Source organism: Hirundo rustica, chromosome 4 (genome assembly GCF_015227805.2).
Source record: "Hirundo rustica isolate bHirRus1 chromosome 4, bHirRus1.pri.v3, whole genome shotgun sequence".
NCBI lineage: Eukaryota > Metazoa > Chordata > Aves > Passeriformes > Hirundinidae > Hirundo > Hirundo rustica.
The window spans coordinates 74,268,409-74,294,261 of record NC_053453.1 but is presented as its reverse complement, the minus strand read 5'-3'; the positions used below and the strand labels follow the sequence as shown (position 1 = coordinate 74,294,261).

Sequence of the window (25,853 nt, the reverse complement as noted above, 5' to 3'; positions counted from 1 at the left end):
GTGCTGATGGCGCGCTGCATTCTCACCTCACCTGTTCCTGTGCTGTTGCTGGTTTTACTGAAAGAACAAGACCATCTCACTGGAGCTCTTGAGAGCTGCAGGAGCACCTCCTGTTTCCCTGCAAGATGTGGGCAGGGATTGCTGAATGGTTTTTCATCTCTTCCCACTGCAGAGCGGGCCAGGAGGAGGAAGCTTCGTGAAGAGCGGGCCTGGCTGCTGGCGCAGGGGAAGGAGCTCCCCCCTGAGCTTTCCCACTTGGATCCCAGTTCCCCTGGCAGGGAAGAGAGAAGGGCCAAGGATATGTGAGTACACAGTGGGGCACTGCAGCACACAAGGGTATTGAAGCAGTGAGTATGGCAAGGAGAGGTGTGTGATCGTTGACGGGAATGCAGAGGGAGAAGCGAGGCTGGAGGGCAGTGAGAGGAGTAAGCTGAGAAACATCTGGGTTTGGTCCCTGTGAGAGGAGTGGTTGTGATGAGGCCTGTTTGCCAGCACGGTGGCACTGCACGGGTGGAAGAGAAGATGAAGTGCAGAGCATGTCTTATCTGTCCTCAGTCTGCATATTCACTGTGGTGCTTCCCATTGCAGCTTTGAACTGGACGATGAGTTCACGGCCATGTACAAAGGTTAGTCCCACCCCAGCTTTCTCAAAGTGAAATACTTCTGTGTGTGTGTGTGTGAGTGTAACCATTCACCTTTCTCTTGCTGCTGCCAGTTCTAGATGTGGTGAAGGCTCACAAGGACTCTTGGCCCTTCTTGGAGCCCGTTGATGAATCGTATGCCCCCAACTACTACCAGATCATTAAGGTATGGAAAGTGGCCCAGCCATCTTGTCTGATGCCCTTTGTTGACTGGGATGCAGCTTTTTTGGAAGTGCTTTGAAGTTTTATGGACTGTATTACTCTCACAGTTGATCTCTGTGATTCTGGCAGTCCCCTCTAGCCCTACAAGTCAAGAACACCAAAGATGGACGGCTGCCTCTCTGGAGAACATCCTCTGCTGCCCATGCCCCCCTCTAACTTTGTAAACCCCACTACACTTTCTGTCACTGAAGGGAAGTTTGGTTGTATTCCAGGCCCCCATGGATATCTCTAGCATGGAGAAGAAGTTGAATGGAGGTCAGTACTGCACCAAGGATGAATTTGTGGGTGATATGAAGACCATGTTCAGGAACTGTCTAAAGTACAACGGTGAAGGCAGTGGTAAGAGCAGTAAGATGCTAAATTTGTCTATTTGCAGTGCTCAGCCGAAGCAAGCTGTGCCTTCTTCCTCCTCACCTGTACTTGATTTGTGCTTCTTCTCTTTCAGAATATTTTGGGGAGACCAGAAGAAAGGGTGATAGTTACTGAGGCCTGCCTTGGGTTTTAGTGAGGCTTTAGCAAAGTTTGGTGATGCTGAATTGGGGCATGGCATGCTGAGGACTGCCGTGTTGGGAGATGGTGAAGGCAGAACATAGAAAGAGAGGAGAGTCTGTTTCTCTCTGAACTCATTCCTTCATGCGCCCCTTTTCCTCACAGTAACTAATGCTTTGAAAAACATTGGAGTCTGGTTAACTCCCAGTGTTTCTTGAGTACCACAGGAAAGTGAGGAAAGAACCATGCCTGTCCTTTGGATGGAAAACATAGTTTTTAGGTTCCTTGGCTATTGAAGGGACAATGTGAGTGTGCAAGTGGGAAATCCCAGGTTTAATTGCCATGCCAATTAAAATTCTGTTGCTTGGATAAGAAATCAGTTCCCATACGGTGGGTCATCACTGCAGATTGTTTCACCAGCAGCACCTGGTGAGAAAGGGAGAACAACATCAAGAGCAAATCAGCTTGTTGTTCTTGGCTGCAAGTAAAAGCATACCTGCCACTGGGAGAGCTCTGTTCCTCAAGGAACTTTAGGGTTAGTTTAGTGGAAACAACTGGAAAGTCACTTTCTTCAAGGCCTTGTCACCAACACCTCTCACGTGTCTTTTCCTTCCTATGCACTCAACAAAAAGTAAAAGCTCATCTCAGCAGAGCTGTCCAGTGGAAATGATGCAGTGGGGACACTGGTGTTGGCAATAGCATTTGTGTCAGGCTCAGCAAGTACTTTGGAAACTACTTGGATAAACGTGTTTGCTGATTTTCCTCTGTCTTGTGGCCCACGGCAGAGATCTGAACGAGTCCAAGAAAAGCCTCTGAATGTAATCAAATGGCATTGCTGGAAGTTCACATTTCTTCTCTCAGCACTCTTGCTGGCTAACTGTGCAGGTCACACATCTCTGGGAGCAGAGCTGGTGCTCCTCCTAATGTAATTCTTGGCACTAGGCTGGAGCTCTGAGTTAATGCTGACTCTGCAGGCGCTGCTGCCAGTGGTACTTTGTCATGCCTGTGCGCCTGTCCTCTGCCGGGGTTACTGAACAGAACTGATGCCGTGTCGCTTATGGAGTTTAGGAACTAAAGCCAACTAGTTAGAAACAAAAGTCTTCCTTGGAGAAACTTGGCAGAGGGGAGGTGATTTATCTGATGTTGCATAATTGCTTAATTGCTTCTCTCTACGAGGCTCTGACATTCTTGGGGGTTTTTTTTGTCTGCAGAATATACAAAGATGGCTTACAACTTGGAGAGGTGTTTCCACCGAGCCATGATGAAGCACTTCCCTGGGGAAGATGGAGACACGGATGAGGAGTTTTGGATCAGAGAGGACGGGAGGCGAGAGAAGAGGAGCCGGCGGACCGGCCGCTCCGGCGCAGGCAGTGTCTGGACTCGATCACGAGACCCAGACGGGCCCGGCAAGAGACAGCAACGCCTGGAAAACGGAGGAAAACCTCCACCGTATCGAGCTGCTTCCAGGGCTCCTGCTTCTTCCTCCTCTTCCTCTTCCTCCTCCTTCTCCTCGTCCTCTGTAGATGACCCAAGCGGCAACCCAGCGCAGACCGCTCGGGAAGTGGGCCCTTCCAACGGGCGAGGCTTCCCCCGCTCCCTGCAGTACGGCGGCATGCCCAGCCCTGTGCCACATCCTGGACAGATGGTAAGGAGCGGTTCCTGCTGTCCTTCGCCCATCAGGATGAGGGAGGGAGGGAGGGGAGGTAAGGGGGAATGAAACTTCCTACCATGAAATCCTTAGTGTGTGTCAGGAGCCTTTTCCCAGAGATAAAGGGTCAGAGCTGTGGTTCCTCCAAGTGAAACTTTGCAGCCCTTAGGTTTAAACTGGTACAGTTTAAGTCTTTGCCACGTTAGGTGGGGGAAATCTCTTAATGTTCCCCATGGCTGGCAAGTCCCAGTGTAGGCTTGCCCGAGCTGATTCCCCCAGTTCTCTTCTCTCCATCCCCAGCGTGCATGGAAAGCTGTAAAATTTCTTCCCTTACCCCCCAGTTTATGAAGCTGAACAAGCTGGTCTTCTTTTGTCTCAATTGTTCACAGATGCCTGGTAACTTCTTGCCATCTGTGTACTACTGCAATTCGTGCCTTGAGTATTTATAAAAGCAGTAAAGTAAATCAAACAAAGGCCACCCTGGACTGCAGCAGTGACCTATCTTTAGCCCAGCGTTTCTTCTCTGAATGCCACCTGTTCTGCCTCCCTTCTGGGCTGTTCCTCACCCATCCTTCACTGCCTTTTCCATTTTAACCACTGATGCCTTGTGGTGTGATGTATCTGCTGTTCCCCTGAGGCCTATGCTATCCCTTGCCCTTTTAGCTAGAGATCAAACAAAATTTTTTAGAGTGATTCTTGTGCTGCAGATAGTGGGAGGCGGTAGGGGAGCTGGAGGCATTGAGCATTTCCTTCCTTTTTGAAGGAAATCCAGCATATTCCCTGTTGTCTTCCTGCTCCCACACTCTCGTGGTCCATTCCTCCTCTTGAAGCAAACCACTGCCCCCTCCAGCAGTCTTCTTGCTTGCTCCCCAGTATTGGGTGGCAAGTGAGTGTGTTGCAGCCTTAAGTTCAGGGGTGAGCGGCTGGGGTGTGACAGAGTGGCTTTGATGAGGCTGTGTCACCTCGTAGAAAAGAGCGTACGGGTTTTCCACAGTACCTCCAGAACATCCTGGCTGCTTATTCATGTGGTTACTCCAGCCTCGGCTTCCCCTCACCTGCAGTATTTCTGCTGCTTTTATGCCCTTCCCAAATGGTTGCATTTCTCCCCATCCCTCAGAGACCGGCGGTGCCAGGAACCTTTGGTCCTTTGCGTGGATCCGATCCCACTAAACTGTACGGCTCTCCGCGAGTGCCCGAGCCCCATCCCGGAGAGCCGGTGCAGCAGCACCAGCACTTTGCCATGCAGGTAAGCCCCGAGGGCCGCGGCCCCCCAGGCCCGCAGCCGCGACGGCTCTCGCTGAGACCCCCTCCTCTCTCTCCGCAGCCGGCCGTGGGACTGAGCGAGCACCGTGGGCACCGCCTGGGCACCCCGGAGAAGCAGGCGTGCGCGGCACCGGCCCACGCGGCCGGGCTGGGCCCCCGGCTGGGCTCGCTGCAGCTGGGCCGCGTGGGCGGCCCCCCGCCCGACGCCGTCTACCCGCCCGCCCAGTTCCAGCAGGGCTTCCTCCCGCCGCGGCACAACGGGCCCCCGGTGAAGGCGCCCGAGGGCTCGGAGGTGCCGCCGGGACACGTGTACCGGCCCTACAAGTACCTGAACCGCGCGCATCCGGCCCTGTGGAACGGCCAGGCCGCCGTGGGGCCGGAGGAGAAGGCGCCCCTGGGGCCGGGGCTCCAGCCCCGTGTCCTGGGTCATATGATGGACCCCCGCGCCATGAGGCCGCCGCTGCCTCCCGGCCAGTGGAGCGAGCAATCGAATTTCCTACCTCACGGCGTGCCTCCCTCGGGCTACATCCGACCGCCCGGCAAAGCCGGCGGGCAGAGGATGCCGCAGCCGCCGCCCGCTCTCTTCGGGGCGCCGCCTCAGGTTCAAAGAGGCTGCCAGGGCGGGGACTCCATGCTGGACAGCCCCGAGATGATCGCCATGCAGCAGCTGTCGTCCCGCGTGTGCCCGCCGGGCGTGCCTTACCACCCTCGCCAGCCGCCCCCGCCGCACCTCCCCGGGCCCTTCCCCCAGCTGGCTCACGCCGCCGGCGGCCAGCCCCCAAAACCCGTGGGGAACGGGAACTCGCAGGATCCCACCGGCCAGACCGTGGACGTGGACAGCAACCAAGGTAACGCCCCGAGTGCCCGCTGGTAGCACTTGGCCCTCCCTGCCTGCGTTGTGGCCTGCAACGCTCAGAAAATAGCTCAAATCTGGATTAAATATTTGCGGGGGAACAGAGTTTTTGCACATGCTTTTATTTTTTTTAATCTAAATTGGAATGTATTTTCTACTCGGGGCATTGCTTAGATTTTGTTTTGTTTCGCTGCAGCCTGCCAGAGGTCCCCTCTGTCCCAGCTTTACCTGTGAGTTACCGGTTTGCCACAGGGTGCAAGTGCAAAGCACAGGCTGTGATGCTTCTAGAGCTCGCCTGGAGTTAATATAAAAATTGGATCTGCAGAGAGTTAGGTTATGGGAATAAATGCGTTAAATGTACTCCTTTGAGTGCGTGTCAGTATGGCTTCTCCTCTGAAATGCACATCTGCCTTATGAGCTCTCAACATCTTAAAATCTTCACACACCAGGACTGCCCAAAAGCCCCTGAGCATCTGTATCAGTTCAGGTGGGATGGCAGCAAGTCATGCATGCCCTCACCAGTTTGTTTCTGCTTGAATTTCATTTGTTCTATCCGGTAAACTACAGATAATAATAAAAAAAAAAAACCTTAAAAATAAAACCTAATGTAGAGATCAAAAAAATTCAGAGATCAAAAAAAATTTTTTTTCATTAATTCTAGCTGGTAAACTAGAGATCAAAACCCTTGTATCTTTTATCAATCCCTTGTGTGCCTTGCACGAAGAGGAAACTCTTTCCTTGTGTGGCATTGCTTGAAAGTTATCATCATAATTTAGCTTGCTGGATATAGAACAGAGACAGGGGAGAACGTTGAGTGATTGCAGGACGGAGCAGTCGCATCTCCAAACCACAGTTGGTTAAAATATGGCTGTGCTCAGCTCTGCAGCATCTCAGGGTGTGCTGGTGCTTCTGCCCAAGCTGGATGCAAACCGGGCTTGTGGAGGGTGGGCTTAAATTTGATGTTAAGAAGGAATTCTTTACTCTGAGGGTGGTGAGGCACTGACACAGGTTGCCCAGAGAAGCTGTGGGTGTCCTATCCCTGGAAGTGTTCAAGACCAGGATGGAGGGGGCTTTGAACAATCTGATCTAGTAGAAGTTGTCTCTCTCCAGGGCAGGGAGGTTGGAACTACATGATCCTGCAGTGTCCACCTGCACCATCTTCCAGAGGGAGATGCAACCTCACGAGCAGTTTTTAAAATTGCACTTTTAAAAGAAGCAGCTATTAAAGATCACCCGAATTTGCGGAAGCTGGGCACGCGTTTGACTTGCTTCCCTCTCTTTCAGTGGACGCGGCGGCAGGCATGGACGAGAAGGCTCAGTGCATCAGCATTCCCGACGGGGCCTACGCCAAAATCCTACCTCATCCCAAGCCCCCGCTGCCCATGGAGTGCTCGAGGCGCGCCCTGGCCCCGGATGGGGACGGGGACGGGAAGGGCGAGCCGAAGGCAGGGCAGGGCAAAGGCGCGTGGTCGGCAGAGAGCGGCTACGCCGGCGAGCCGGGCTGCGTGAGGGACCTGGTGCCCGCCTCCGAAAGAGGGGGTCCCCTGCCTCAGAACGGGGCGGCGGGCGAGGGCCCGGCGGCCGGCCCGGAGGGAAAAGGGCTGGCTGCCAACCTGCTGGAGAAGCCCCTGTGCGGCGGGGGAAAGGCCGTGCCCGAAGCAGCCGTGCCTTGCATGGGGCAGGGCCCCGGCCTCCCTGGCATGGATCCCGCCTCCATGGGGGCCACCCCCAACCAGTTTCATCATCTCTACATGTCCGGCCTGGAATACCCGAATTCAGCCGGGCGGTACCACCTCAACCCAGGCCTGCAGGGGTTCAGCCCCGTGATGGGGGGGAAGCCGCCTCCTCCTGCCTCCCACGCCCAGCATTTTCCCCCGCGGGCTTTCCAGCCCGGCAGCGCCCACCCCGGCGTCTTCCCGCGGTATCGGCCGCCCCAGGGAATGCCGTACCCTTACCAGCCGCAGCCCCAACCCTCCTACCACCACTACCAGCGACCGCCCTACTACGGCTGCCCGCAGGGCTACTCGGACTGGCAGAGACCTCTCCACGCCCAGGCCAGCCCCAGCGGGCACCCCGGTGCCCACCCGCCCCTGGCCAGGCCGCCTTTCCCCGAGCGCGGCTCGGCCGGCCTGCAGGGCTGCGAGGCACTGAGCGCCGCCCTGGCCTCTCCCAACCGCATGGACGTAGCAAGTGCCAAAGAGGTTTCTCCAAGCGACGGGCAGGAGCTGGGGCCCGAAGATGAGAAGTCCGAGGAGTCCCAGGAAAGAGCGGAGAGTCCCAAAGAGTTTCTTGACTTGGACAACCACAACGCAGCCACTAAGAGGCAGGGCTCGGTGGCGGCGGGCGAGTTCCTCTACGGAGCGCCCCCGCCGCACCTGGGTGCGGGGATGGGCTTCGGCCCGTCGGCTTTCCCTCCCCACGGGGTGATGTTACAGACTGGCTCTCCTTATGGATCCCGGCATCCTGCCAGCCACTTCCAGCCCAGGACGTACGCGTCGCCCATGAATGCTCACCTGTCTCATCATCCAGGCTCCGGCCAGGCCAATGGCCTCTCTCAGGAGGGCCCCCTGTACCGCTGCCGAGAGGAGAACATGGGTCACTTTCAGGCCTTGCTGATGGAGCAGAGAGGCAGTGGAGGTGGCATGGGGGGGCCACCCCAGGACTTGTATAGACCCTCGGGGTAAGATCGTGTTTTCTGCAAGAAGGCAAGGTGGGAGGGGGGTGATGCCTGGGGTGACCATCAGTGCTTGGATAACCTTGGAGGGATATGGCTTCAAGTCACAGGAGGTGGCAAGTCAAGTTGAAAGGCTAAGAGGTGGCTCTTGGACTCTTGGAGTAAGAGTGCTAAGATGGAGAGAGAGTCTCATTGCATCTCCTTAAAACAAGGTGGCTCACTGTCATGGGGAACCTGTTAGCCTGCCCCATCCATCCCCACACCAGTGCTGACTTTTCCCTGACAGTGTTTTGTTAAGGTGTCATCTGGGGTTGAGCATCTCTTGATCGCTTACTCTTGCCATTTTCTTTGCAAATGTTTTTTTTAATCTTGCTTGTAGTGGAGCAGAGTCACTGACTAAAGTGGACGTTTGCCTCTCGTTATGAACATCCTTAATGTTGCCCTCTTTTTCCCTCCTCTTGCTTTGCCCCTTCTCTCTGTGTCAAATTTCCGTCACAGAAAGTTACTTCTCACAGAGACTGCGTATCACATTTTATTCCCAAGCGGAAAATACTGCTACTCCAACAATTTCCTGTTCAGTTTTTATGAATGTGCCTCAACTATTACTGTTTTGTCATCATCACAGCATCAAGTCCTTCCTTCTTCTGGTATTCAGAGAACTTGGCTTAAAGCTAAGCTATTGGGGGAATAGCATGGGTTGGGGGCTGTGTTTTGGGGGGAGCCAGACAGAATATACAAGACAAATGCTCGCATGCTAATGTTGTATGTATGCCTTCAGTGAAGTAGTTTTAACCAAGAGTGGGGATTTGCTCCTGACATTCATGTGCTAAAACTCTCTCCATTCAACCTGACTCCAGAATGCAAATGCATCAGGCTCAAGTTCCTTTCCCGAAGATGCCTACAGCAACCATGGCCCGGGAAGATTTGACATCACAAAAACCATCAGCCTTGCCTCTGGATCAAGTAAGGGCTGCTAGAGAGAGCAGAGCTGAAATGCAAAACTTTCCAATGGTTAAAGGACTGAGGTGTTTGATGAGGGTGGGAAGAGCTGGAGGAAGTTGTGAACTTGGGCAGATCCATAGCATTAGCTTTGACTTGGTTGCATGCAATCACGAGAATATTCCTTTCTAAAGCTGCCAGTTAAAGCCTCCAACTCTTGTTCTTCCTCTTCCAGAGCTAGTCCAAGAAAGGACAGACTTCATGAAGACGAAAGCCACACGTGATTTGGACAACGTTGAGGAGGGGCAGGCCTTGCTCCCACCCTCCCCTCGCCCGAGCAGCATGGAGCTTCCTGGCTCTGCGGAACACGGCGCCGCGCCGGATTTTGCGTGGGAAACGCGCAGCGGTGCCGGGCCCCGGCCGGCCGAGCAGCTGGCTCGCCATCACAGGGCACCCCAAACTCTAGTGGCTTTCCGTGACCGGAGACTGCGTCTCGTTCAGGGTTTGAGGGAATTTTCGGGTGGGGAGGGCGGGGGTGGGGGTGGAAACTTTCATTGACTGCTAAACTCAGGTATATTTTTCAGGGTGGAAGAGGAGGACGATGATGGAATTTTACTTGTAGTATTAACGTGTGTGTGTTTTGGAGCTGGATCCAGTTTACAGAATTTAACCTGTTGCCTTTCTTAAATAAATTTCTGTTGTTGGTGAATGTATTGTACATAATGGGGGAGGGGGTGGGCCCAGCTTGTAGTGGGCTTAGCACTGGAGGAATCGTTAACTGTTTACAATCATATCACACTGAAATCTTTCAGGATAGGGTGAGGGTTTGGGGGGACTGGGGAGAGGTGAGGAAATGTGTGATGGATGACTTGCTGTCCTCCTTCCTGTTCTCTGCAACCAAGACAGGACCCGACGGTTGGTTGACTTAATAGCGGGAATTGCTCAGGAGCATAACACGTCCTCCTCTTTCTCTTGCCTTCTTCCTCCCTCCCCTCTCACCCCCACCTCCACCCCTCTGGATCCAGGGCCTGAGTGCACTTCCAGCTCCTGTCATCATGGGGGAACAAGGAAACCAGGACCAGGAATTGAAACCAGGGCAAGGACACCCATGGCATTGTCCCTTCTGCTAGTATGGTACCCTTCTCCCTGCCTTTCTGATAGAAGAAATGTGTTCTCTAGAGAACAGAAAATGGCATAACTGGTCATCTTAAAACTTGCTTTGGTGAGACCAGTGCAGCTGCAGGTGGAGCAGCACCTATCCAGTAGGACAAATTTTGTGCAAATCTGTACTGCTCTGCTGCCCAGAAGGGGAGCCAAGTCCCCACCTCTTTCTCTGACCCTGGGCTATTTTCACTTCTCAGAAGCAGTGAAGCAGAGAGTGCCACAGGCTTCCTGAGCACTCTTCCTGAGGAGGAAGAGCAAGAGGCTGCCTTGTGGGGGTGCTAGGATTACTGCAGCGTGAGCCATTTGTTGGATTTGGCATTTGCAAGTGAATTGGAAAGCACTCAAGCATTCATTCAGAGTTAGATGTTGAGGTCGATTGGCTCAGAAGCTGAGGGACAAGAGGGCTGCATGCTTGAGTTGAGTTGGTCCTACAGGGCCAGTGGCAGCTTCCCTGAGTGCAGTGGCAGTGGGGAAGACCCTGTGTGCCAGTGCTTGGACAGCCACTGCTGGTCAAGTGAGTTCTGGAGGAATTTCAGCTGCATTTATTCACATCTTAGAGCTACCAAGCAGTTGATTGTTCTTGGGGGAAATCTGAGGTAAAATAGAGGAGCTCCTAAGTTATGAGGTTGGGCAGCAAGAGCTGCTGGGAGCGTAGCTCTTGTGAGCAGTGCTGGTTGTACTGAGAGAGGTTATAAAGAGGATCTGCCAAGGAGCTGGGCAGAGTGTGGCAGCAGGAGAGGGACAGAGCAGCATGCCCTTTAGTCCATGCTACCAGCTAGAGGAGGGGTATTGTCTCCAGTTTCTGGGGAGTTTTTCTGTCTGCTTTCTTGTCTTGGATGGTCCCATCACCCATATCTTGAGCTGCATTGCGCCAGGGTGTGTGACTGTACTGCCTTTGTCCTGCCCTGTAGATTTACCACAAGCTGGCAGAGCTGTTCACGTAAATGTCAGGTAGCATCTGACTGAGCCATTGCTCCTTCTGTCCTAAACTTTTGGGAGAACAAAAAGCTTTTGATGTGGTTTTGTTTTTGTTTTTTTTCATTCATCTGTCAGGGAGCAATTGTGAGTGGTGGATTGAAGGGACGATCCTGAAGGTTAACCTTTGACTGAGAAATGGGGAACTGCTTTCCCCAGCCAAGAACATTGTTATGTCTCTTCCAAATTTGTCCCAAATCTGGCCATCAGCTGGTGGTGGTTTTCAGAGGTGCCCCAGCTGCTCCAAAAGGTAGGCGTAGATCGTTCACTGAACAGAGCCACAAAAGCAGTGGTAGGTATTAATGAAAAACTGCAAGTAGAACTCCTCTTTGAGACAACAAACCTGGGACAAACACAGTTGCTTCTCCTTGTAAAGCAGTCTTTAGTTCACTGTAGATATAAAAATAATTGGAAATAACAGGTTTAAAAACAGACGAATTGTAAAATACAACTTGTAGCAAAGCATTGAAAACTGGAAATCTGAATGTAGACTCTGCAAAGAAGCCCTGCTGTACTTCAGCCTGTCTTCTGTATCACAGACAGCTGAATGTTTGAAGTGCCTTTCATTCAGCCCATTGTGAACGCTGCAGAACAGGAGGTTTTTAGAAGTTATAAAAACTCTCCAAGCGAGCTGAAGCACACTTCAGCTGGAACTGGCACTGAAAACATGGTTCTAGTGGTCGTGGCCTCTGGATGAGTACCAAGGCTCAATCAAAACAGGAGATAACTAAGGAGGGCAAGAATTGCTTGTGGTCTGCCTGGAGAGGGTAGTGGAGTGTTAGACAGTGATAGATACTCTGACCTGACATGAGGCAAAGCTGGGAGAAGGGTTTGAGTTGCAGGTGGCAGACAAAACCAAGTGGTGAAGCTGACTGCTCCTGGGGGGGTCTCTAGGTAAATGGCTTTTGATGCAGTCAGTAATTTTTATTAAAGTGGCTCATAAGCTGCTGTTGTGAGGACAGATGGTTTCTGTTAGAAGAGTACTCATAAAGAATACAGGGAACTAAGGCTGGGCTCTCCTGAGGACAGAACACGCTGAGGTGGAGAGATGCTGGTGGAGTCTCAGATCGGAGTTTCCAGACTTTCAAATGCTTTGTTCATAAGTGAGAGATGGGGGTTTTTCTTTCCCTCTTACAATAGCTAGGGATCAACTCTAAATCAGAGCTTCATCTCGCTCTGTACAATCTGAGCAAATCACTGAAAAGTGACTCCCCTCAGAGGGCACAGCCCTGGGAGAGGATTGCTGGGCTGGAATACCAGTGCAAATGTAAGGGGAGGAGCAGCTAATGTGAATTTTATGGTTTCCAAACCATGCTGCTTTGTAGATACTGTTGAAGACAGGTTTGAGGGATTTAGAAGAGTAACATCCCAGCTTTTCATGTACGGAGTTGTGTTTTGTTGCATGGGTTGGCTTTCAGTGCAGGACAAGTGTAGCTGCATTTTAAAATAACGTCACTTTTGGGTGCCATTCTTTGCGCCACTACCTTAAATTTTTAACACAATATGGAGAAACTCAAGTGCATCCCCCAGCATTGCTGTAGTACAATACATTACCAGCTGGTCATGGGCCTTCTTCAGAAGGCATCCTGAACTAGTGACTTTGCAAAATTTCCTGTAGCTATTATTTTTCCCATATGGAGGATGTGGTTTTGCTATAATTATGGATTTCATCTTAAATGGGATTTTATAATACATAGAACAATTATGAAGTTGACCATGCTCAAGCATGGCAAAAATTTTCGGTATTCTCAGAAGAGCTTTGTATGGTACTCTGTCTTTTTAGCTTCTTGCTCTCCCCACCACTTTCTCCTTTCTGGTGTCCCCAAGCTCCTGGGATGTCAAGTTGCCTTTGCAAAGGCCATTGTATAAAAATCCCCCTGAGACTCTGAATCCTTGGGCATCTTAGGTGATAGAGGCCCTGGCAATTCAACTGGAAAGGGCAGCCACCAAGGCTTTGCTGTGACTTTTAGCTGTGTTTAGAAGAAGTTTGCAGTCTATAAATTCCGTGGTGCGACCCACCAAACCACTCAGTAGCAATCCTAGGCACCAGCCTGCAATGAGGAGGACAAAAGAGGAAAGAGAATTTGGAGTTTCAAGGCCCAGCTGGTTTGATTTGTGACTTTGAAGTAGACAGAGACACTTTTCTTGGAAGCTTCTGGTTCTTTCTTCTCCGCCAAATGCCTTTCCCATGCAGACTTTCCGAAGCAAATCGGCTGTGTATATTTTTGTAAGTGTGGTTTCTCAGGGTCTTGGAGAGCTATCAGCTTTCTGATGTCTTATCTGAAAGCAAGTCACAGAGACTGTCTTTCATTCTGCTGACTGAGGCAGCTCCCCTGAAGGTTCTCACCCCAACACTTCTTCATTTAAAATGAAAGTATAATTAGAAAACAACCTTTATTTTCTCCACTGATCCCTGTCAGGCTTTTGTTCATCCCTCTGTTCAGCTGGGGTGGTTTCTCTGTTCTTGATGGCTTGGTTCTGCTTTCCTTTTCTGAAAAGACTGTGTTGCTGTATGCTCTGTGGAATTTCAGAGAAGGTGCTGAAATGAGTGCCAGGGAAGTGTCATCCCAAAGGGTGGCTTGGAGAAGACCAGCAGTGGAATCTGTGGTGGTGTAGTTAATCCTGGTTCCCCTTTCTGCAGAGCAGCCATGCAGCTGGGCCTGCACTTAATCAGAGCAACCCCTTAAAAAGTTTTGGTTGTGGTGCATCAGTGGAGGAATGGAGGAGTTTGCTGCTCCTCTGTAATTCCTGTTTCACTTTAAGGCGGGTGCTGGTGGTTGCAGAGCAGTTGTGTGAGTGCCAGGACCTTCCTGCGAGGCCAGGATTGAGATAGCAGGCTGTGCAAGGAGGGCTGCAGCCCCTGTGAGCTTTAAGAGTCTGTGCTTATTTTATTGTAAAGGAGAAAGCATCTCAGAGGTTCCCCTCGCAGCCTCTCCCCATCTGTACCTGGTTAACAAGATGGGGGGAGCACTCTGCAAAGGAGAACTCTTTTAACATCACAGACTACATTCTGGTTTCCACTCTGCCCACCTCCCACTCTAAAAAAGAGCTGGGGAGGGGCCCATTTGCAGCTGTCTGCCAACAGGAGCCCCTGGGGACAACCAGGGCAAGGCTCAGTCCAGCCCTAGGCAGGGAAATTCAGGACAGGGTTTAATGGATTTGAAACTAGATAGTAACATCCAAGTGTACCTTTGAAGAGAGCTGTGTTGTGCCCTTCCCTTTTTGGTCACTGTCTTGCCTTGGCTCACACGCAGGATTTGAGAGACCACGGAGCATTTTGTAGATCTAACACTGCTGGTCTTGCATTGACTGAGGGCTTTTTTCCTTCATTTGCTGCCATGGCCTAGATTTCTTTTGGGAAAGGTCTTCCTCCTTTAGAAACATGGATATCAAAGTGAGCAGTGCATCCAGGAGAGAGCAAGAGCTACGTCCACCAGGAAAAGAGGGGACAAAGGATTAATTAAGACAGAGGCTTAATTGGGATTTTCACCAACTCTAGCAAGCCCCTCTGTCCTTTGCCCTTTTTATTTGGGAACACTTGTCTCACTTAGCAGAAGGGCAGTAAGTGGAATATCTCCTAAACAAAAGCAGAACTGGCTCTGTGTGAGCACAGTTCCCTTGTTGTGAACAAAGTTAGACCAGAGAGCCACTGGGGACTCCTTTGGGCATCAAATGAGTGAGAAGCCCACGGACACCTGGTGCACTCAAACCCTGGAGCATGGCAGGGAAGCAATCTCCCTTTCTGAGGCCAGCCAGGCAGCTACAGGAGCTCAGGCCTCAGCTCCTAGTCTGGAAAGTCCTCTGATCCCCTTTTGTATCACATGCCAATGCTTCCCTTCTCCTTGCTTCCCAGCTTTCAGTCTCTTTCCCTCTGCTGGCTTGGCTGCAGTCGGTGGCTGTCAAGTGCAGAGATGAAAGCTCACTGCCCACACGAGCACAAGGGCAGAGGGTTGGCCTTGCCAGCTGCTTCCTCTGCACACACACAGACAGCAGGTGGGGAGGGCACATTTAGTCTCCTCATGAACTTAGGGTGTCCTCACCGGTGTTCTCTGGTGTGCCCCTGGGGTTTGCCACCCCGGCACAGCGGTGTCTGTCCATCTCCAAGTAGAAGGATTTGCTCCAGGGCTCCCACACGTGATCCTGGCATGTCTACCTCCAGGAGGGTTTGGGTTAAAAATGCCTGTGCATGTACTGTGTACAACTGTGAAAACTCTGGTCTCTCCTTGATGGATCAATGAACGCTGCTGCCTCATCTTTTTCTGAGCAATAATAACGTGCAGCAGTGCAACTTTGACCTTCCTGTACTGTTTCAGGACTAAGATGGCTGTGGAACGCACTGGGGGGAGTCTTCACAGTCTCAGTGGGAAGCAAGGTGCTCTCTGTGGCCCTTTATCATGCCACGTTCCTGCTTTCCCAGAGACTGGTGGGATGATTTAGGCAGCCATGAGAGAGCTGGTTGCTGCCTCTGTGTCTGGGAAGGCAGAGAGGGAAAGGAGCAGCTGGGTAAAGCTGAGCCTCATCCATGCATCCATCCACAGAGCAGAGCACGTGGAAGAGGGGTGGGTGCACCACTGATTTCATTCCTCTGGGGGAGGAGGGTGACCCACTGCTGCTTCACTTGCCATTGCTGGCGAGGGAGGGGGGGAGCCTATGCCACTACATCCATCCATTTTTCTGAAGCTGGGTGACATTGGGGTTGTTTTTGTATTATTGTAAGTTTGTAAAGAATGTAATCTGTCTGTCGGGGGCACAAGGAGAAAACGGGGGCCTTTCTCTTTTTGGGTGAGGCTGTTCTTATGTTGCTGTGCTTTTTGTTGTTGGGCAGGGAGGGGTCTAGTGGCCGTGGGGGCAAAAGCCTGGTCCTTGTCAACAGCTTGCAGCTGTCCCAGGGTGACAGGAGGGCGCAGCAGAGACCTCCCACACCAAGCTGTGAAAATGCCTCTGCTCGTGTCCCTCCGTGGGGGAAATCTGACCCCTGCACCGGCATGTTTTGCTGGGATGTAACACTGGAGGGCTGAGCTTGCTTGTCCTCAGCTCAGCTGGGAACTGGGCTGATCAGCTGCCCGTGCTGTTTAGGAAAGGTCGGACTGGATGAGCTCGGTTTATCAGCTCGAGAAGGAGCTCGTGCTGGAGCTGCTCATCCCAGCGCTTCTGTCCCCAGCAGGGCCTCGGGGCTGCACCTCTCCATCACCTGCTGCCCCGGAGCCCCTGCATCCCTCCCCAGCCCGTAGAGCACAGTGTCAGGGATCCTCTTCTCTCTGCTGCTGCTGCAAAGTTGTGTGAACTTTCCTGGTCAATACTGGAAAGGGGAATGCTATTTATTTTTATATTGTGTATATTTTGTCTTGGTCTGCTGATTACCTTTGTTCCCCAAGAGCGACAGTTACCTCAATAGTTAGTTTAATACTGTGTGTTGGGTAATTTTTTTAAAGAACTTTTTTAAAATCTTGATCCTTGGAGGTCTGTAGATTTTATTTCCATATGAATTGGTTATTTTGTATAAAGTACATTCTTAAAATAGCAATCACCCTTGCTGTACGTGTGTTTTGTTGTCTCCTGGATGGTCTCCCTCTTCCTTGACAAGGGGAAGCGGACGGGGGTGGGAGGATAACACAGAGGGCTTTTTTTCAGAGGGACAAAGCCCTGGGCTGCAGTCAGACCCGCTGTACCACCTGTGATCCATTTACAAGAGAGCACCTGGAAAGCTCATGGGGTCCATTTCCCCTTCAGAAGCACGGCTGTCTGCTGTGAACAAGGCAGCTGTGGAAACGAGATGGTGTCACTGCTTTCCCCCAAAGTCCCTGGCGGGCTGTGGGCTTTCCTGCAGCCCAGCTGTGCTGGGAAGCCTGCCTCTGTCCCCAAAACACACCGTGCTTTTGGGCCACAGGTAGTCTGTGCCCCCACACCCACGTGAAACCTCTGCTTTAAAAGTGGCGTCTGCTCTGAATGGAGCCCACGGAGCGATGCTGCTGAGGAGGAGCTGCCGTAGCCTCCGTGCCTCCCCTTTGTGCTGGTTTCACGATGACCCTCAGGGGCTGGTAGAGGAATGGAAAGCCTTTCGAGCCCGTGTGTGGTGGTCCAAATGAATATTGGGCCCAAAAGGGCGCTGGCTGTTTGCTGTTGATTCAGTCTCCCAGGTGAGATGGGGCAGGGGTTGCACATCTCCCAGCAGGGAGGTGTTTAAGGACAAACTTTGCTCTTTCTCACCGGGGTTGCAGCATCACAGCCAGGAACTGGCCATACTGATTCATGCTGGAAGGTGCCTGCTGTAGGTGCATGGAGGCAGCCTGCACTTGGCCATTGCACAGCTGCTTCCCGAATAAATAACTCGCTCAGTTCTGCTGATTCGGCAGCTTTGCATCAGGACAAAATTAGGGTGATTTTCTTCAAAAGCTGGTGCCAGCAAACAGAGGCATGTGGGATGAACAGCAGAAGGCTGGGGGAGCAAAGGCTCCCAGGTGCATGCTGCAAGCCCTTTCCTTCTCCGCAGCTCTATCCAGTGAAATCTCCCTCTGTTTCCTCCAGGGCTGGTAACAGACGCTCGTGTCTCCTGCCAGAACAGCCCTGCAGCATTGCCTGCCTGCTCCATGGGCTCCATCTGCCCCTCCTGGGGGATCCTCACTGGGGCTGGGGCTGCTCCCAAGCTGAGCTCTCCTGGCTCTCAGCACCAGAGCTCCCTCTGCAAAGAGATGCCCATGAAGCGTTTGTCCGTGCTGCAGGACTCCATCCATACTCGCTGGCCAAGCCAGGGTCCAGCATCTTCTCTGGCCACAGAAGATCACAGGAGCACATGTAGGCAACTTCCCATCCTGGGCCTTTGGAGGAGCCTGAGGTGGGATCTGCTGCACCCTGACATCCTGAGTACCCCAAACCCAGAGTGCCAGAGCTGTCCCTGCTGTCCAGGTCAGGTAGAAGAAGTCAAACATCCTAGCAGGGTTTTTCCCAGCATGGCTGCAGCTCCTGGCCCTGCAAAGGCTTCTGAGGACCTTGACTCCTTGCTCCTGGGAAGGATGAAGGGCTGCTCTCTGTCACGTATCCCCCCTTCCCCTCTCCCCTCCACAGGGGCCACAGTTTGGGGTGACGAGAGCAAGCTGTCCAATTTAGGAAGGGGAGGAATCCTATCAGTCCCAGGAAGTGTTCGGGTCAGAGGGGATTGGCACGGGGAGGTTTTTAATCCTGGGGCTAAGCCGGCACAGAGCGGAGTCGGCACTAATTGGAACCAGCCCTGGGGAAGGGGCAGATGGAGAGTTGCTCCTTTCAGAGCTGCCTTGCGGCCCAGGCAAAGACAAAGCTTATCTGTGCTATAGGAAATGCCGCGTCCTGATCTCGACAAGATGCTATCACGAGTGTAACAGGCGGTATCAAACCAAGCCACGTGCCCCCTTATTTTTTTCTACCTTTCTTGCTACTGCTATCCACAGTTTTTGATTATTCTCCTCTTTCCTCACTCCTATGGGCTGGAAAAGCTACTCCCACCCCCTTGCACAAAGGGAGCTCTCCTGAGCTCTTAGGCTGAGGCCTCCTCCCTGAAAACAGGAATGCTTCCCAAACCCAGCTTTTTTTCCCCCAAAAAAGCCATTTCAAAGCAACTTATTTGTTCATATAGGCTTGAATTGGGGGTGGATTTGATGAATCTGTTTCAACAGGGACCAGTTTAGTGCCCAGTTTGGGTGTGGAAATAAATGGCAGCCACTCATCCCCATGATAGGGCAGACCCTGGGGAAAGCTCTGATTTCAGGAAGGCTTTGCTACAGCTGGAGGATGGTGCAGCTGTAATGGAGCTAAATGCAGCATTTTGGAAATGCCTAATGGTGAAGGAAGAACCAGAGTGTATTTGGCACAATCCATTTGGGTTTTTTTAATTTTTGGGTTTGGTTTTTTTTTTCTTTTTTTGATGGGGGGGGTGGGGGTGGGGGGGAGGGTGTTGGTTGGTTTTGTGTATTTCTCTAAAAAATAAAGCAACTTGCAGGTAAAGTTCCCATCTTGAATTTTCCTGTTAATCACCACACTTTAGCATGGGAGTGACTACCTCACACAGAAAGGCAGGACTAGGACATTTGGAATAGCTCAGGAAGACTCAGTTTTAGCCTAAAACAAATTATTTCTAATCGCAGGAATGTTCACTTATAAGTATTATGAAAAATAAATGCGTTCATAAGTTCAAATTTTTGATTATATTTTTTTCCCCACTTTGAGATGTAAAATGCAACTTCTCTGAGCAGACAGAGATCTTTTGAAGGGTGGGATGCTGCTGTATCTGCTCCAGCCCACAGAGCTGCAGTTTTTGCTTGGTGGAGAAGCCAGAGGCACAGGAGGGCAAAGCCAAGCCATTTTATCTGATGAGAATGTACCCGAACCCCTTGTTCCCTGCCATAAGCTCGGTGTGAGGTGAAGCGTTGGTGCCTGGATATTTACACACTCACAGAACCAGTATTAGGATTTCCCAAGTACTAAAATAAACTTGTCCAGGAGCACGACAAGAGCCCCCAAACGTGGATTCCCAGGGGCTCGCTCTTTTTGCCCAGCAGCAAAGGGCCAGGGAGGTTTTGGTGGAGGAGGTGGGAAGGGGCAGAGGCCGGGGTTTGCCATGGGCTGGGGCAGCGTTTCAGGGCTGCCCCCGTCTCTGCTGTCAGCTCCCGGAAGCCTCGTGTTCCCCGGCCGCTTCTTAAAATTCCTTTCCCAAAGAGGCTGCCCGGGGTGGAGGGATCAAAAAAAGTTCACCCCCTCGCCACGAAAATGCTCCCGTCCTTCCGGGGCCGGTGGGCAAAAGTTGTTAGCAATTTCCTCGGGCCGTGACCTTTGTTTTGACCATGGCAGAGGAGGATTGCAATCCATCACCGCCTGGCCCGGCCTGGGGAGAGCGCTGAGCAGACATGGGGGAGCCTTCGCCAGGGGCAGGGGGCACAAGGACACGGCTTCGCCCCTCAGCTTTGGCGAGGGGGCAGAGGGGGAATGCTGCAAACTCAGACCTACCGATGTGGGATTCTGTGGGGAGACAGAGATGGTGCTGAAGGCAATCTTGCCTCCGGTATATTGCAGCCGTGTTAATTACCACAGAGTGGGAACAGCTTTGCCCTCACAGCCATGGGTGTGGTAAAGAGTGAGGGAGCTGGGAGAGTTTATTTGGAGTTTGCTGGCTGTGCTGCGAGGGACGGACAGGGTGTGTGAGGGGACAGACAGGGTGTGTGAGGGACAGGAGAGAGTGTGAGGGGGCAGACAGGGTGTGTGAGGGACAGGAGAGAGTGTGAGGGGACAGGATGGAGAGTGAGGGGACAGACAGGGTGTGTGAGGGACAGGAGAGAGTGTGAGGGGGCAGACAGGGTGTGTGAGGGGACAGACAGCGTGTGTGAGGGGACGGACAGGGTGTGTGAGGGACAGACAGGGTGTGTGAGGGACAGACAGGGTGTGTGAGGGGATGGACAGGGTGTGTGAGGGGACAGGAGAGTCTCTGAGGGACGGACAGGGTGTGTGGGGGGACAGGAGAGTCTCTGAGGGACGGACAGGGTGTGTGAGGGGACAGGAGAGTCTCTGAGGGACGGACAGGGTGTGTGGGGGGACAGGAGTGTCTATGAGGGACGGACAGGGTGAGGTGAGGTGGCTGTGCTGGGGACAGGAAGGAGCCAGCTGGAACTGCAAAATGAAGAGGAAAAGAGCCCTAGCTGTGTGGAGCTGCCCATGGGAGGCTACAGAGAAAAGGTAAGAAAGATTTCTAGGTGTCAAGGTGCTGATTCTCGAAGCCTTCTGAGGTTTTACTGAAGCACTCTGAGTGTCACGGCTGTCTCGACAGTGACAGGACTCAGTGGGGGAAGCTTCACTGTGTGGGCCACAAGAGAGATTTGAGAGTTTGCTTTCATCTTTTTTTCCCCGGAGGGGTACTGGATTACAATTTGCTGCACTAGTAGAGAGGGGAGGGGTGTTCTGCAGAGCTTGTGCCCAGAGCCAGCCCTGCAGGCCGGCCGGCTGCATCAGCGCCCTGATTCCAGCAGGAATTTGGGCAAAACGGGAGATGCCGGTGGATTTACCACCTCCCAAGTGCCAGCCCCTATTGGTCCCTGGCTTTTCCAGGCTGCATGGGTTTTTGGAAGATCCCATAGGGACTGTGTTTTGTTAGGAAAATCAGCGGCAAACCAGAACTCCCCCCTGGGAAATGGCTGGCTCCCACAGACACCTGCCTCTTTGCTCCAGTTCCCAGGGGGGCAATTCATCCCTGGAGCATCCCTGGTGCTCCCCTGCACCCTGGTGTCCCCTTTGAAGACATACCTGCATATGAAACAAATCTCCCCCGAGGAAATGCAGCCTGTGCATACCAGTCTGCTCTGCTTCCCTTGGCTGCCTGCCCCTGCCTCCCCTCCCTCTGATCCGCGCTTCCCTAGGGAAATGCATCCTACCACACTTCCCGGCTGTTCAATCCAGATTCCCTTGGGAAGTTCCTCTGCCAGTTATCCCCCTGGTGGGGCCCTTGGAGAGCACCTAGGTTTTGGGGTCAGCAGGGAGGGTGGCAGTGTTTCACCTGTCCCCTTTGTGACATCCAGACCTTCCTTTCCAGCCCAGCCACTTGCGTGACAACCAGGGGAGTTGTTTTGTTTTCTTCCCTAGGAAGAAGCTGCGTGCTCACTTCCAGGCACAGCAGGGCATGATATAGAGAAATGTGCTGCTTATTTCCTTGTTTGGATCTGTTGAGCTCAGGGAGGAGAAGAGAAAGACCTTTTGCACCTCAGACTGAGAACCTCAGGCTGCGTGAGGTAGCTCCTTGAAGTGGAAGGCACAGAAAGTCTGGAGAAGGCAAACCTGATCTCTCTGTAGGAATGATCTTCTGCTCCCATGTCAGATGCTGCTATGTTTGATAGCGTGTGTGCTCGAATGCCCACACCACTTCCCTCTGCATCTGTATTTTGTCTGCCTGACTCACACCAAACCCAAACCTGTGTGCACTTGAGCCAGCAGCGCTGGGGTTCGATGTCTTTGACATCCTCCCACACCTTGATCAGTAGTGCAGAGACTGTACGTGGGGTGTTGACCCCAGGCCTGCTGGCATTTAGCACATTAGAACACTAAACACAGCCCTCCTTGTCATCCTGTGTCCCCTGCCCATCTCAGGGGGCACATCACGCTGTCTGCTCAGAGCACCCATTCTCAGGCCTCGCTGAAATGAAAGCCCCAAAGGCCGCTCTCCTTTCCTTTCCCCAGGCCCTGCTTTAGCTGCTCTCCCCGCAGCCCAGAGACCCCTCCATGCCATGGCCATAGCTCCATGTGGCTCTGAGGGGCTAAAGCCGGGCACCAAAGCGCTTGCCCTGGGCCCTGGAGGCTCTGGGAACGGCGAGGAGCCAGGGCTGGAGCCCCGAGCTCCTGCCTTTCCAGCAGGGCTGACGCTGCCTGGGTGCTTTGGAGGAGAGCATGGGAAATGGCATCAGGCTTTGGGTGTGCATCCCCCTCTCCCGGGCACGCCTGGCTCTGGGCCTGCCCCACAGCCCAGTGCCCACGGACCAGATGTTCTGGGAGATCAAAGCGGCTGCATCCTCCCTTCACGGCTGTGCACGCACCCCCCTGCGCCTCCCAAGAGACTCGTAAAGCCTCTCTATCTTCTCTCCAAGATATTTTCCTCCCCTTCCTTTGTTTGCTTTCCAAGGCCCCGTTCCTTCTTTGGCACTCCCTGCGGTCGGGGCCGTGCCAGCAGGGAAAGGCTCCCTTTGCTCCCGCTCCAGCGTCAGGGGGCGAGCCGGGAACGCCTCACGCGTTTTCCGCCCTGCTTCCCTGCCTCTGGCATTTGGGGCTTCTCGGGTGGGAGGCACAGGGAGCTGTCACCCAGGGAGTGCCTTGCAGCACCCCTGAACCTCCCATGCCCGACGGCTGGGAGGAGCTGAGGGGTGGCACAGCTTCCCACAGTGACCAGGAAACCCCCTGGAGATGTCTGTCCTTTCATCCTGAGAATTCCTGCAGCCCTCTTATCCCCTCAGAGTCCTGGGGAGGTTTCTCAGCCTCTGCTGAAGTCCTGAGACCCCTGTGGATGCGCTGGGTGTGATACAACGCCTCCACCACAGAGGTTACTACTATTCACCAGCATGGAAAGACTTTCTGGTACCTCAGAGGTCTCCAAGGTGAGGTGAATACAGAAGGAAACACTGTTGGGGTGCAGGGGGAGACTACAGTTAGCACTATTAATAAACAAAACAATACTTATTTCATGTTCATATACTTTTTTAATTTATAATTTTGTTATGCTTTATAATCTAAATAGTACAATAGTACCTGTGTATAATTTATAAATCAATGTATTTATTTGGGGCACATGCCCCTAGTATATGTTTTTTACTTTTACCAAAAGGGCTGGCCTGAATCACCAGCCAGAAGGTTGAAATCAAAGCAAAGGGTGATGCCTGCATGCCAGAAACCCACTCAGCAGCAGGGACACCTCTTTATGGAGATAAAGCTCGAGCTTTGCTGAGCTCCAAGGGTTTGCCTCTCTCCTCTTTTTCCCCTAAGCATAACACAGGCAGGGACCCTCCAGTCACTACATGTAGCTGGTGCTCCATGGAAAAGGGAAACACAGGATGAAAAAGGAATGGCTAGCACAGAGCAATAAAACCATTCAGATGCAGGGAGATATGGTAGCAATATATTAAATGGGGAACAGAGGGGGAAAAAAAAAAAAAAAAAAGCCAGATGGTTGATCCAATTTACTTTACAACTCCAGATGACTTCACAAGAGGTCACTTGGTGGAACTGAAAGGCAAATGCTTCAGCTTGGATGAAAGCAAACAGCTCGTGCCTGCCAACGTAACGTGGAGGAGACCGAGGAATGTCCTGCTGCAGAACGGCATTGGCAGAGCTGGAAAAGTAACATTTGTAAAGGTTTTTAATAGGTTATCACCTTTAGCCTGCACTGCAGCTGTAGCCACTGCTATGCTGGGATTAACACTCCAAATGCCAGGATTTTAGAGTGATGAGCTGCTCATGCTCTTCGTCAAGAACGGTTCCCCACACACAGAACAGCAGCAGTTCCTGCCGCACAGAGGTGTGGGATGTGGATGTCCTCGGTGTTAAAACTCCCAGGTGCCATTCCTAAAGCCCAGCCGCTCGGCAGTCCGGTCCCACAGAGCCCACCCGTGGTGGCAAGGACACCTGGCAGGTCACCCAGGAAAGAAAGGAGCCTCCCAGATCCTGGTGCCCCAGCCCTGGCTGGTGATGCTAGCTAATGCTTCAGAGTGTTTGCAGCTGAGAGCAGAAGCACGGAGCAGCTCTCTGTGCTTCAACTGCTTTATTTCTTGTGCACGTGGGCGAAACAATCGTAATTGGATTTTTTAGACATTAATAATTTCCTTGTGCTGCCACCCAAGCACTGCTTTGGGATTAACTTCTAGTGAGGCTCCTCTCTCCTTCTGCAGCCCTGTGAGGAGAAGCACCAGCCTTTCTCCAGAAGATGTTCCAGAAAGGGTTTGCCTGTGACCACCTGAGTAGCAGTGGCCTTTGCTGGGAGAAAGGAGTTACAGGGGCACTGCAGGCAGTGGTCCCAAGGGAGCGAGGTAGAAACCGTGCAGGTGTGGATGAAGGAAGTTTTGCAGGAGATAACTGCCCCTCTCTCCTTGTGCTCAGCTCTCCAGATGAGAGTTGTTCCCTGCTCCTGTCCATTCCAGCCACGTGCCAAGGTGCTGCCTCTCTATTTGGTACCCTGCAGCCACGGGGAGCCCAACAGCCCCGGGGTTTGTGCAGTCACTTGGCGTTCAGGCAGTGCCTGTGTGGGCCACAGGCTGCCTGGGAAAAGGAGCTGATCCCCTGCAAACCCTCTTGGACACAGGAAGGAAAACTGGCCTCTAGAAATGCTGGGGGGGACCACCCTTGATAGCTTCTTTGCAGTGTCTCCCAACAGCTCAGCCTTGAACTACCTAAAATAACGTGTTAGCCTTCATTTCCATAGCTTTTGATTTCCAGCCTGTAACGAGGGCTGGGAAATGACATTTTTGGCACATTGTCAGAATGATTTTAACCTGAGAATGCTCCTGTACAGATGTTTTCCTTGCTTTCTCTAAAGCAAAGCCAAAGGAACAGTATGGGATGCTCTGAATGAGATGCCTAGGAAGACAGATTTGGGATTTCCCAGCCAGCTCTACCTTGGCTGAGAGCAGCAGGAACTTCCCAGCCCTGGAAGGGCCTTCTTGTCACAGCCTGTTCCCTGCAAACATGTTTGAGAGGCAGGATGGGGCCCCCACCTGCCTCCCTGAGCTGCCTGTATCGAACAGCACACCCAGCCAAACCACGCTGAAGTCTGTCTGGGCTCTTGCTTAGGGCTAAACACCTTTTGCCAAGTTGCTTTACTGCACTATCAAGCCTTTGCTCCCCAGAGTAACAGCTCAGAGTTCACTTAACTAAAGGAAAATTATTTGTTTGAATTTTCCCCTGGGGTGGTTCACTTTTCTTTCCAAATTTTTCTGTTCCTCCTTCACTGCACTGTCTTTGGAAATGAATAAAGGGGCGATTTTTGTTTAACCTCCCCAGGTCTTTCAGGCACAGGCTGTGTGTCCGTGGAGGTGCCTGGCTGTTCTGTGTGTGCTGTTGGGCTAAGGTAAGAGCTTACACTTTCCTATTTTCCAGGAGGTGCAAATTCTACTTGCCAACACCAGCAGCTCAGGACAGGGGTGAGCAACAAGCAGGGTCCCCTCCCTCTGCCAGCTTCTGGGCGTTTTCTTCCAGGCTTTCTCTCCTCTTGACACTTGCACGCACTTTTAGGGATCATTCATACAGCCTGATCTCCTTGATTGATGTTCATACCCCTAGGTGTGAAAACTACCTTCTAAAACAGGGTTGTGATTCAGATGTGCAGGAACGTTTCAAGTCCTCTGGTGACCACTTAGTGGCAAGCCCGCTCTTAAATTTTCCACTGCCAACTCTGCAGAACAAGTGCAATATTATCCATTTCCCTGACTCCTTTAATATAAATATATGGTATTTATATTTATGGTATAAATACCATAACCACCATCTATGAGGAAA

At 52.3% G+C, this 25,853-nt stretch overlaps 1 protein-coding gene and 1 long non-coding RNA gene across 2 annotated transcripts in view; both read left to right on the top strand.

Annotated features, from left to right (window-relative positions):
- Nucleotides 1-16,329, top strand: part of LOC120751518 (chromatin remodeling regulator CECR2) — a 100,685-nt gene extending 84,356 nt beyond the window's left edge. The window contains exons 10-19 of the mRNA XM_040061474.2: nucleotides 173-302; nucleotides 589-626; nucleotides 716-807; nucleotides 1,076-1,202; nucleotides 2,564-2,997; nucleotides 4,118-4,246; nucleotides 4,325-5,111; nucleotides 6,401-7,796; nucleotides 8,648-8,753; nucleotides 8,965-16,329. Coding sequence (XP_039917408.2) covers nucleotides 173-302; nucleotides 589-626; nucleotides 716-807; nucleotides 1,076-1,202; nucleotides 2,564-2,997; nucleotides 4,118-4,246; nucleotides 4,325-5,111; nucleotides 6,401-7,796; nucleotides 8,648-8,753; nucleotides 8,965-8,970 — 3,245 coding nt within the window. The 3' untranslated portion in view covers nucleotides 8,971-16,329. The remainder of the gene's footprint in view (nucleotides 1-172; nucleotides 303-588; nucleotides 627-715; nucleotides 808-1,075; nucleotides 1,203-2,563; nucleotides 2,998-4,117; nucleotides 4,247-4,324; nucleotides 5,112-6,400; nucleotides 7,797-8,647; nucleotides 8,754-8,964) is intronic.
- Nucleotides 16,330-20,103: 3,774 nt separating this feature from the next.
- Nucleotides 20,104-25,748, top strand: LOC120751938 (uncharacterized). The gene is made up of 3 exons (XR_005700556.2): nucleotides 20,104-20,564; nucleotides 22,823-22,963; nucleotides 23,560-25,748. It is a non-coding gene; the product is annotated as an uncharacterized LOC120751938 (long non-coding RNA).
- Nucleotides 25,749-25,853: the final 105 nt, after the last annotated feature.